Source organism: Dama dama, chromosome 3, assembly GCF_033118175.1.
Source record: "Dama dama isolate Ldn47 chromosome 3, ASM3311817v1, whole genome shotgun sequence".
In the NCBI taxonomy this organism is placed as follows: Eukaryota; Metazoa; Chordata; class Mammalia; order Artiodactyla; family Cervidae; genus Dama; species Dama dama.
Genome location: NC_083683.1, coordinates 62,351,009 through 62,364,245, shown reverse-complemented (window position 1 = coordinate 62,364,245; position 13,237 = coordinate 62,351,009). Strand labels below are relative to the sequence as shown.

The window sequence follows — 13,237 nt, the reverse complement described above, 5'->3', positions numbered from 1 at the left end:
GGCAGTAAATTAAAATAATAGCTGTTAAGGATTTGTAAAGTGGTACCAAGTATATATAGCCACATAAAAAATAGAACATGCACTGCAGTTGTTATTATGTAATATAACATCAACTAGAAAATGACTATTTCTATTCCATTAGGGTGGTATTGGGTGATGATTTACTTCTTATCTTTAAAAATTATTTTAATACAGCTGTAACATTTATATAATGTAAATATCTTAATTATATCATTAAAAAACCCTATTATTTAAAATTCAAACTACACTCTTAACGCTCAATTTAAAGACCCTCTTAACTACAGAAAACACTGCTGCAATGTCAGCAGGCAGCTGTTGTATGTAAAACACCAAGATCTAATATCTTTGGTGACAGATGGGCAGTTAGAGAAATCAGTCTTAACTGCGGAGATGATCAATACCTGAATTATCTTCATCTTTGCGGATTTTGAGCTTCACCAGGTCTTCACACTGCTGGAGGATCTGAACTGCATCTTCCATGGAACAGTTGTCCAGCCGGATGTTATCTATGGCTAGTAACTTATCCCCAAGTTCCAAGGTTCCCGTTCTGTTAGTAAAGGCATAGCAAATGCATGCTTAATGATGAACACTTAACCAGGTTATTTAAAAGGCATTCTGCATAAAGTAGCATTATGGTAGTCTTTAGGGGAAATACGATTCTTCAACTTTGAAAAATTGCATTTTATTGACATATCCCCTTTCTCCAGTCTTATTTTGGATGGCTGCTGTGACATTCAATTGCAGATTATTAAGAAACATTTTTGTTCTGTTTTCTTTCATTCGATCAGGACAACCATTTAAGTGTCATTCAGGAATTCCGAGGTTCCCAGGAAGGTGTGTAATGAGCCTGGGTTTACACGGCTCAGGGGTCCTTATGATTCTTTGCGTTGTTGCACCAACTTTGGTCCTCGGCAGTCCAGACATAGGCGAGGGTGGAAGGAGTGAGGGGAGTCAGGTGGAATGGACTTAGGGGAGGTCTGAGTTTTGGTGTCTCTGCATTTCCACCTGCACCAGGGGACTCACTGTGGCTGCAGTGGGGAGAAACGGTGAACTGGAAAATGACCACTGAGGGTCTCATATGGACTGCTGCAGGCCTTGGAAGTTTTTAAGGTCTATCATGAGATGAGAAAAACAGTGAGAATGTATATTTGCTTATAGGTGCTTCTATATGTATATGCACACATATTTGTAAGGAAGGTTATGTTTTGGTAAGGACCATCCTTTATGCATTATATCTATGATTCTGATTGCTAGCTGCTTCCTAGTCTCCATTCTCCCTTTCCTTCTTCTGGGTCGTCCCCTAAAGATGCACATGCCAGACTCTCTGGGCACCACCCCTCCTCCCGTCTAGGGTTGGAAAATCACACCAACCAGAGCAAGTTGGAAGGACTGGCAGATGTGCTTCTCCAGCCCTGTGCTGCCTGCCTGTCTGCCAACTACTGTACGAGAAACAAACTATTTATGAGTTTCCTCATCACAGTATCTGAACCTACACCTAAATACCTAAACTAATGCCCTTCCTACGTTTTGAGTATCAAAATGTTCCTCTAATGAAACAACTGTAACAATAGATGAGATTTGTAAAATCCTTAACTGAAAAACAAAAAGAAAGTTAATAGTCTTACATCAGTATTCCTAATCAATTAAAAATATTTTGATCTGTGAAACTGAAAGTTTAGGAGTCCTTGATTTTCAAGGTCAATGGACCAAATAGGAAACATACACATTGTCTGAGGCTCAAGGGAAGATGTTGGCTTGACTAGGGAGGATGTTCCAGCATCTAGTAAAACTCTCCCCAAATCTATTACTTGCATGTGAGGTGAATCTCATAACTGGGGCCACTTTCAGTTTTTTAGCTGGAAAAGTGAAGGGTGGAAGATGATCAGTGAAGGAAAGGCTATGTTGGACTCATGAAAGACCCTAAAAAGCATCTTTAGGTGATGGTTTCTGCACTAGGTGCAAAAATAAAGTGACGTTGAGGAAAAGTTCTACATGCCATTGACAGGGATGTCAAATATGATCAATTAATTGCGGCTGCCTGGAAAATACTGAGAATACCATGGCCCATTAACAAGGTTGTCTCGTGTGTGGAAGAAGTCATTTCTGCTGTAATTAAGAAATCCTTGGGACGAACCAGTAAATCTATCTTTCTTACCTGTGTGCCACGCTGCCTTTCTTGATATCTGATATAACCAGGGGGTCTCCTGGTTTTCTACTGGATGGTGCTGTAATAATGAGGACAGAATAGTCACACCTTTATATTCAGGATTCACCTAGTACTGTACAAGTCTCATTTTATAACAACTGTTAGTGCAAGCTCAATTTGTATGCAAAGAAAAGAGAATCAGTAAATGAATTTAAAAATGTGCACATTATCCCTTCTAGACATAAAAATATGTTTGTGTTAAAGTACTTAGAAACTTGAAAATGCAAGCAAAGTTATTTTAAATTTGCAACTGGAGAAAGCAAGTGAAAAGCTGTCCATCAGAATTAAATCTGTTTCAATCTGTGATTCTCAGCAGAGTGAAGTGAAGGGCGAAGAGTCCAACAGAACAGTGTTAAAAGCAATTAGGGGCTCCCCTTGGTGATACTTACATGTAATCCCTTCTCCCACCCCTTCTTTCACTCCTTACCAGTGAGGAGATGCCACTCTTTTATGGGACCCTGTCATATTACTCAAGTGTATTGTGTGGAAAGTGGGTGAGAATCACTGATGTAAATTTTTTGTCCCCAGAAGGAAATCTTCTGCTAGATAGACTGTAAACTCTAAAATTTTGCTCACAAATTCATACCTAGAGTGCTCTGAAAATGTTCAGAAATGTGACTGATGCTATATATTTTTATATACATTCATATTCTAAACATGTACATGTAACTTATTGAGTTTAAAACTATTATTCTGCACAGGGGTCAGTTATGGGCTTATAACTTTTCTTATGAATATTTCCATTTGGTGATAATGAAATAATAATAATGAAAAGTAATTAGGAATTAGTCTTAGAATTAATCCTCAGAATGAATTATAGTATATGTAAGAACAAAAGTATCATCTTGACCTAGAAAATTTACATTTAATTTAGGAATTCGATGATTAAAATGAACCATACCAACATTTGTAAACAACAGTATGCATCCAAGAGGAGATGTTTTGCCAACATTGAAGCCTGGAGTGGTTTCCTTTTAAGGATCATTAAAAGGCCCCTAAGGTAAGATTTTATTATAAACAGTCTGATCACCCCATAATAATCATAGAACCATATCATATCCCATAATCCCATCTGAATCCCAGGAAAACGTTTATGCACAAGAACAGATGGTTTAATATCTCAACACATCATTGAAAGAAAAAGCAAACACATATACCAATACCTTACCCACTGAGTTAGTCCACAGTAAATGTTAATGGGACTTCATCCAATCATTATTCTTAGCTTCTAGCAAAGAATGCAAAACATTCTGTTCACTATAATTAATTCATGATTTAAACCTCTACTCAACGATTTGCTGGGATTTCACCAGAGAAATATAAACACTCAGCAGTTTTACTCGTGTTATATTTCAGAACAGCAAATTGTTCTGGGCATAGAGCACAAAAACAAAAACTTTGACCAGTAAATACAGCTTTCCTACCATCTGCCAGTGAATTTATACAGTATTTTCCCAAGCTTTAGTTACCATCAAAGAGCACTTGATATTTCCTTTGGTTTTTTTAAAAAATTCATGGTCCATTGAAATGGGCTAAAACAAAACAATAATATAGGCAACGAAATACCTCAAACTCATCTCTATCATCCTTCTAACAGGGGGAAATAACACTGACCCCTGGACAAACCCACACAGCTTTGCAGAGACTCGGTTTGAAACTTCATGGTCTACAGACACGTATGGCGGCCATTTCATGTTTACTACATTCTTCTGTTTCTCCTTTAATCAAGTTCCAACTTGAGGTTTGAAAGGTTCATGGGTGGATGCCCCCTGGAGTGATGAAGCTGAACCCAGAAGTGGGTCCAAATCGGTACGAGCTCCTGACACCGTCACCACCACGCTTACTATGCACGCTTAAAGGTGGCCATGGGTTTGGGGCTTTGAGGGCTCAGGAATGGTTTGCACACCCTAGCACCATGTTTTTTCTTTTTTAAAAATTTTATTGAAGTATAGTTGATTTACAATGTTGTGTTAATTTCTGCTATAGAGCAAAGTGATTCAGTTATACATATATGCACATTTTTTTCTTAATATTCTTTTCCATAATGGCTTGTCACAGGATGTTGACTATTGTTCCCCGGGCTACACAGTAGGACCTAGTTTATTCATCCTGTATATAAAAGCTTACATCTGCTAACCCCAGCCTCCCATTCCATCCTCTCCCCAGCCTTCTCCCCACATGGCAACCACCAGTCTGTTCTCTATGTCCATGAGTCTGTTTCTATTTCATAATAGGTTCATTTGTATTATATTTCAGATTCTATATATAAAGTGATATTGGGCTTTCCAGGTGGCACTAGTGTTAAAGAACCTGCCTGCCAAAGCGGGTTAGGCTTAAGACACGCTGGTTCGATCCCTGGGTCGGGAAGGTTCCCTGGAGAAGGGAATGGCAATCAATTCCAGTATTCTTGCCTGGAGAATCCCATGGACAGAGGAGCCTGGCGGGGTACAGTTCACAGGGTCGCAAAGAGTCGGACACGACCAAAGCGACTTAGCATGGCACATAAAGTGATATCGTATCAGTTCAGTTCAGTCCCTCAGTCGTGTCTGACTCTTTGTGATCCCATGGACTGCACCATGCCAAGCTTCCCTGTCCATCACCAACTCCCAGAGCTTGTTCAAACTCATGTCCATTGAGTTAGTGATGCCATCCAACAATCTCATCTGTCTTTCTTGGCCCATGGAAGCCAACCAAAATCTAAGCTTTTACAAGGTTATGAATCAAAATACTAAGGACAACCAGTCACAAGCAGCCAACTAGGATTTATAGCCAATCAAATCATTTCCTTTCTTTGCCTCCAATCTTCCTGTATATGTCTATCTCCAGACTCCTGCTGGGAGAGCGTTCCTAACTACTTGTGGTTTGACACTGTAAGATATGAATCAAGTTTTTTTTTTTTAATCAAGTTTTTTTGCTCAAATAGACTCTTAAAATTTTTAATGTGCCTCATTTTATCTTTTAACTCTTCCCTCTTGCATCCTTGAAGTCCTTGCCTCCCGAATCCAATTCTCCCTCCTCCTGGCTTTACTCTTTTGGTGATTGGTACACAGAGGAGCCCAGAGAGCTACAGTTCACGGGCTCACAGAACAATCAGACACGGCTTAGGGACTAAACAACAACAACACGTTCTCTACTAGCTTCCCGAGGAAGAGTGCACGGGAGGAGAGTATTTTGAATCCTTCATAGTTGTCTTTGTTTTACTTTCAAATTTGCTAGATGGTAAATTCTAGGCTAGAAATTCCTTTTCTTCAGAACTTTGAAGGCACTCTTTCATTGGTTTCTAGATTCCAGAACTGCTATGGGTTGAGGGGCCTGATGTCATTTTAATTGTTGTCGTTCAGTTGCTCCGTTGTGTCTGACTCTCTGTAACCCGTGGACTGAAGCACGCCAGGCTGGACAATAAAAGAGGCTGAGCACCAGGCTTTCCTATCCTTCACTATCTACCTCCCAGAGTTTGCCCAAACCTTTTTTATTGTCCAGCTCTCACGTACATAATTACTGGAAAAACCATAGCTTTGACTATATGGACCTTTATAGGCAAAGTAATGTCTCTGCTTTTTAATACATTGTCTAGGTTTGTTATTGCTTTTCTTCCAAGGTGCAAGCTTCTTTTAATTTCATGGCTGCAGTCACCATCCAGAGTGATTTTGGAGCCCAAGAAAATAAAGTCTGTCACTGTTTTCATGTCTATTTGCCATGAAGTGATGGGATTGGCTGCTATGATCTGCGTCTTTTGAATGCTGAGTTTTACGCCAGCCTTTTCACTCTCCTCTTTCACTTTCATCAAGAAGAGGCTCTTTAGTTCCTCTTTGCTTTCTGCTGTGAGTGTGGTATCATCTGCCTATCTGAGGTTATTGATATTTCTCCCCACAATCTTGATTCCAGCTTGTGCTTCATCCAGCCTGGCATTTCTCATGATGTACTCTGCATATAAGTTAAATAATCAGGGTGACAATATACATCTTTGACGTACTCCTTTCCCAACTTGGAACCAGTCCATTGTTCCATGTTCAGTTCTAACTGTTGCTTCTTGACCTGCATACAGGTTTCCCAGGAGGCAGGTAAGGTGGTCTGGTATTCCCATCTCTTTATTTATTGTATTCTGATACACTGTGTGAAAACATCCCCTGTCCCCCACCCCGGAAGCTTGTAGGATTGTCTTTTTCTCCCAGTGTTTTCAATTCTCATGATGACATGCCTGGTGTGGGTCTGTTTTCATCCATCCTTTTGGAAACTTATATCCTTCAATTCTAGAAAACTTATGATAATATTTCTTTTTTCCTTCAATTTTGGGCCACATCACTAGGTATATGGGATCTTAGCTCCCTAACCAGGGATCAAACCTACACTCCCTACAGTGGAAGTGCAGAGTCTGAACCACAGGACCGCCAGGGTAGTCTCTGAAAGTATATCCTTATACTTTTGTCTCCTCTTTCATTTTGTAATGCCCATTATTTGGATATTGTGTTATTTGGGCTCATCTTATATAATTTTCCTGTCTCTTCTAGATTCTTCATTATTTGTTGTTTTGTCCTAATTTCTAGAAATCTTCAACATTATCCAACATTTCTGTTGAACTTTTTTATTTCTGCCGTATTCTTACTTTTCAAGAGCTGTTTGTTCCCTGTCTAGTGGCTACAGATCAACAGTATTCAGTGCCCCCCACGTATCCATGGATACAGATGATGTTAATGAGTCTTTTTTGTTTTCTTTTTTAAAGTTTTCTTCTTCTTGCATGCGCTGTTTCTGTGTTTCCTCTTTGTTTTTGGTGATAGTCTTGCATCTTAGATTCTTTCTTCCGAGTGTTTGTGTTTTTCTTAGCTGTCTGTTCACATTCCAGATGGCCCTGCAAAGTAGCTATTTGAAAGCTTGGTGCTCCAAAGTGGGGCTCCTCACTCTAGAGTTCTGGCCAGGTTGTTTCTTTGGGTCACATGGCCTTGATTCTTCCTTCTGCTCAGAAGGGATTAAGCCTGGCTACCTGGCTTCTTAGAACTTCAGGGGGAAGAACAGCAGCCTCCACATTCAGTGTTTCACTGGATCTCTGCTTTCAGAGCAGGGCTGAGACACTCAGCTATGCCTCCCCATCCAGAGACCCTCCTTTTCACATTTTCAAGAGGATAAAACTGGGCTTGCCAGGAATGGGGAGGGATGGTTGGTGCTTCTGAGTGGGGGAAGGAATCTAAGGGACTCATTCATTCTTTTCATTTTTTAAGATTTTTTTTTGATGTGGACCATTTTAAAAGTCTTTATTGAATTTGTTACCATACTGTTTCTGCTTTATGTTTTGATTTTTTGGCTGCAAGGCACGCGGAATCTTAGCTCCCTGACCAGGGACTCGACCTTCACTGCTTGCACTGGAAGGAGATGTCTTAATCACTGGACCACCAGGGAAGTCCTGGGACTCACTGATTCTTAACAGAGTCAGTCCCCTTGTCTTCTTAGCTGTCCCATCACTCTCACTTCCAGGAGTTCCTGATTCCACCACTCAGACTTGTGGGGAGTTCAGAACACAAATCAAGTTCATTGTCAGCTTTTCTTTCTGCTTCTTTAATCTTTTTCCATCTTCTTGGCCACTTCCAAATTTGGTTGTTGTTATCTATTTTTCCTTTCCTCTTCTCCTTATGGGTTTTTGCCTCTTGAAAAAGCTTATAGTGCCATTTTAAAATGGAGATATGGGGTAGGAACACAGCTAAATGCATGTGGGCAAGCTCTCATCTTTCGACTCCTCAAGTTTTAAAATCACTGGTTGTCTGTCACTGTCAGAAACTGGCTCTTACAGTGAACGTGGCTTCTTTTCTTCTCAAACAGTTGTTGGAAGAGGTAGAAAACGATAGCTCCTATCTTTTGTTTAAAATACTTTTTCTGTATATGAAGATAGGTGAAATCTCTTGAAGTCTGAAGCTAACTAAATGTGAATCATTCCAAGAGCATTCTACAATGTCTAGTCATTCATGGAACGTACTCTGCTAGTCAAAGGACTTTGCTCAAAGGGCCTGATAAACTGTTCAAACTACATTGGAGATGTAATCATACACACACATACTCACACTTTCATTCAGTTTTACTTTCATTATAATCATATATATATATATATATATATACATTAAAATATATATAACAAGTAAAACTAGTTATTTGATTTGAGATGGAGCAGTGAGGAGAGTTTTTAGCAAAATTGGCCAGAAAAACATGAAACTTTCTCTTCTAAATACATTTGAGATTTAAGGCAAAAATGACAAGATTTATTGTGCTTGTGAGAAAGGATGCTTTATGATTTTATAAAAAATAAAGCAAGCCTTTGCTCCCACAAACAGTGCAGTCAACTAAGAAGGAAAGTTGACAAATTAACTGTGCTCCCCAAATGCTGTCTTTTGCTTTTGTGATTTAGGATCCAGGAAGATTGATCAATCAGAGGGCGACAGGGATGAGTGGTAGTCTGACAGCACAGCCAAAGTGAAGTCAAACAGAAAGGGTTTAAATCCCTGTTTGGCCTTTTATTAGCTCTGGGTCTTTGGGCAGGTTATCCAGCTGACTCTTACTTTCCTCTTTGTAAAATGGGCACAGATATTATAAGGCCACTTTCAGGATGAAATGAGAAAACACACATAAACTATTTAGTGCCATGCATGGTACAAAGCAGACAAAACTCCTATGTAATAAAACCTCAAAAGAAAACATCCATACCAAAAGGTCTTTACTGACAACTAGCCATGGCAGAGACAACCACAGATCTCTGACTTGAAGGGCAGGTGAGCTGTGTTGAAAGGCATGGGCTCTGGTTTCTGATTGGCTGAGGTGTCAGAGCTTCAGGATGCTGCTTTGGGTTCCAAACTGCACCCTTCTGCTAGGCTGTTCTGCTTTATTTGCCATTATAAATGACTCCATATTATAGCAATAACATCAATAAAAGTAATGCCTGATGGTAATGTGCTATGAATGTCTCATCAGGAACTTAAGAAAATTAGTCTAAAACTGCTCACCACATCCAAACTCAGAGGGACTCATTTCTCAGTCAATTAGGTATGAAGAGTGAGCCTTAAGCCAAGTGTGAAGGGTCTGAATGCATGTCTCCCAAGAAGGAGGCCCGCTTCCCACTACTCAAGAGTTTTCACAAGATGCAGCTACAGAAAGAACACTTTGTATAAAAATAGTGAGAAACACCCATGAACCCCTGGAGTGCCTTAGTTTTCCTACCATGCCTATGTATCTGTATGAGAGGAGGGTCCTTTGATTATCCTATCCTCAGGTAGGATAATTATGATCAGCACTAAATTTTGTGAGGTAGTGATTTGTTTAAAATATGTCATGAGGTTCTATGAGGAAAAGAAATATCGATTATTATAATAAGAACATTCATTATGGTTCACAATGTATTCTGGGCACCTTACATATAGCAACTTGTTTAACCTTCACAATAAAGCTACAAAGAATGTAAGGAGTACGCCACGTTATAGAAAAAGAAACTCAGTTCAGAGAGGTCAAGAGGGTTGGAGAGTGGGGCACCTGGGGCTCTGAGTCCTTGCTAGTCATCATTTTCTACAGTCTCGCTTCTTCAGTTCATGCAGTAGCTTTTGCATATACATCTGTATTCCTCATCTCCCTCAGAGGCTCAGATCCTGGAGTTCACACGGGTTAGAACCACACTGTGTACAGACAGACTCCTCATTCACCCCCTCAACAAAGACAGGAGTGAAACAAGCACCTTGGATGTGCCAGGAACTGTGCTAGACCTCAGGAATTTGCTATTTCATAACGAAGAAATGGATTCTGTTTTTCCCTTTAGCAAATTCTGCTTTCTCAACTGGCAAAATCTGAGTATTTTCTACAGGGAAGCACAAACTCAGGATGGTGATGATTAGTTGTGTAAATGGAGCTGGAGCTCTGGAAGGGCTGACAGGCATGTGTGACAAACTTCCGTATCATCTCCCCATCCAGGAATAGCTCAGGACTTGTAGCTTCCGTGAATAGCTTTAGCTCACCACTGCTAACCGTGAATAGCTTTAGCTCACCGCTGCTAACCGTGAATAGCTTTAGCTCACCGCTGCTAACCGTGAATAGCTTTAGCTCACCGCTGCTAACCGTGAATAGCTTTAGCTCACCACTGCTAACCGTGAATAGCTTTAGCTCACCACTGCTAACAGTGAATAGCTTTAGCTCACCACTGCTAACCGTGAATAGCTTTAGCTCACAGCTGCTAAAATTCAGGAAGGTCTTCTGTGGGTTTGGGGGTTGTTTTCATGATTGGTATTAAAATCAGTTTTAGAAGAAGTAATACTTAGTACATATATAACATTATCATAAAGCGTAATTTTATATGATTCTCTATGTGAATAAAATATTTTGTAGTTGTGCGTACATGGCCACACCTGAAACAAACTGAAGATGAAAAATATTGACTTAAAAAAAAGAATTTACCACAGGATTAGTTTTTAAAGGGATACTCTCCTTTATCATTAAATTATATTTTATGTATATTAATTTTTAAGAATAAATCTATTGTAAGTTGCCACATGATCCTGAAATCCTACTCCTGGGCATGTATCTGGGCAAAACTCTAATTCGAAAAGATACACCCCTGTGTTCAGAGCAGCACTACTTACAATAACCAAGACATGGACACAACGTAAATGTCCATTGATGGATGAATGGATAAAGAGGATGTGGTAAATTATATACAGTGGAATACTACTCAGCCATAAATAAGAATAAAATAATGCCATTTGCAGCTACATGGATGGACCCAGACATTACGATATTAAGTGCAGTAAGTCAGAAAGAGAAAGACAAATACCAAATGATCTCTCTCATATGTGGAATCTAAAATATGACACAAATGAACTTATCCATGAAACAGACTCAAAGATGTGGAGAACACACTTGTGCTTGCCAAGGGGAATGGGGGCTGGGGGAGGGATGGATGGGGAGTTTGGGATTAGCAGGTGCAAACTACTGTATATAGAATGGATAAAGGAGAAGGTCCTACTGTATAGCACCAGGCACTATATTCAATACCCTGTGATAAACCATAGTGGAAAAATAAATAAAATTGCTCTTCAGAAAAAGAATGAATCTATTGCATTAAAAAAGACCATTCTCTTACGTTAAATTTGAGAGCAAAATTGAGAGTAAAATAACAGCGTGCCAAAACATGTTGTAACAGAAGCTTCCGAGGAACAGGTATCTTCTGTGTGTGCACCAGTAGTGAGCATTTCTAAGACTCAAAACAGCCTGGGCCTCAGCACTCAGAGTTTTTGCTGAATGAAGGCAGGGGAGGAAAGAACGTGGTGAAGGCAGGGCCTCAGCATGCAGACAGCAAGCTATGCACTGCCCAGCTCCCAGGGGTACCACTTTCATGGCTAATTAGATGGACTAAATGAATGGAATGGAATAAACAGAATAAATGAGAGCAGGGTTAAACTTACATGGGGGTGGCAGAAGCCACCCAGAACCCCAAGTATTTTTAGAGTAGTAAGTTCTGATGAACTCTCTCTTAATCTCAGCAAGCACAGCTGTTGACAGAACAACGGCATACCATCTTGACTTCGTAATAAATAAACTGAGGGGTTAGCGACCCAAGGAAAGGCATAAATGACTTTAGCGGCACCTAGAACAGGTCTGGAGTCTCCGAAATCCTATTTCATCTTTCTGCTTATGCTACAGAGACACATCACATACATCAGTCCTACTTTTCTCTCTATTTCAGGGGACTGGGGGAGATATAGGCCCTCATACGTATGGCTTATTGTTCTTAACATTGACTCCGTATCATAGTAGCACTATTTTTCGTGCTTCATGCACTAGGTATGTGTGATTTATCAGTTATTAAGACTTCCTTTTCAGTGTTAAATTTATACTGTTAGCGTTGACTTGGACAGATCCTATTTCATACGACTATTTGAGAACTCTTTATTTTTGCCTTAGCCATTGATGTAAATGCTATCTGACAGAGCATAGTGAGGCACCTTTATTTAGCCTCATCACTGTCTCCAGTAGGAACACCCCTTGGTCACAGATGTTGCTTCTAAGTCTCCTTTGGTTTTCATGAATTAATCATTTCCTTCATTTTCTTGGAGCATTTATGGATGAACTTGGCTTATGGATATTAAAAGCACAGAAACATCAATTTCCATTCTATAGAATTCCAGTGGGGCTGAAATTTTCTAAGTTGTTTTACCAAAGTAGTTATAAATCTAGAGTCTGAGAAAAAGAGGGAATTAAACACATTTATATGTTCTGCTTTTCTTTTTGGCTTGGTTACCCAGGCACCTTGTGCCATGGAGGAATTCAGGAAGTTACTGAAGAAAAAGACATGATTTTATTCTTGCAAATGGATTACAGATGCATAGTGAACAGATGGGAAGATAGTCTCAACAGATTATTGTGAAAACAATCTGCGATACACTAAAATATAGAGAGCCTTTTTGCCTTCATACGCTCATCTAATGATTCATGTGGGGTGTGTGAGTCACATATTATTGGGTATTTATTGTTTGCCAGGGGCTATACTGGGTATATAAATATGTTATTTTATTTAATACTTTGAATAATTTACAAAATGAGGATATTTTGCAGATATCCTTATTTCCATTTAATAGGTGAAGAAACCTAAGACTGTAGAAACCCAGTAACTTGCCCCATTCACACGGCTATTAAGTGCTGGCGAGTGAGAGACTGGCTCCATGCTTTTGTATCAGTAGGTATAACTTGGCAATGACACTTAAGACACTGGCCACACCCAACTTTCTAGTCTCCTTAAAATTCTAAATTAAAAAAAAAAAAAGTCACTTCTACTTACAACTTATGGTTATTCCAAGTTCCACATTGTGTTTCTTAGGAAGCTTTACGTGAAATGTTCCACTACTGGGGATGACAGACTCTGTAATTTCAAAACAAGAAAGAAGGTATTTATAGAAGATGAGGAAGAACGGAGCCCCAATCAATGATAAGGCATCAGGAATACTTGTATCATCATCATCTGTAGTTAACGCTGTGAGAACTGATGTAAAATCC

General features: G+C 39.5%; 1 protein-coding gene across 3 annotated transcripts in view; it reads right to left on the bottom strand.

The window, feature by feature from the left end:
• Positions 1–13,237, bottom strand: part of GRIP1 (glutamate receptor interacting protein 1) — a 442,838-nt gene that overhangs the window by 67,742 nt on the left and 361,859 nt on the right. For all 3 annotated transcript variants that reach the window (XM_061130617.1, XM_061130618.1, XM_061130619.1), the window contains 3 exons: positions 13,023–13,103; positions 2,177–2,246; positions 423–568 (listed from right to left, as the gene is read on the bottom strand). In XM_061130617.1, coding sequence (XP_060986600.1) covers positions 423–568; positions 2,177–2,246; positions 13,023–13,103 — 297 coding nt within the window. The remainder of the gene's footprint in view (positions 1–422; positions 569–2,176; positions 2,247–13,022; positions 13,104–13,237) is intronic.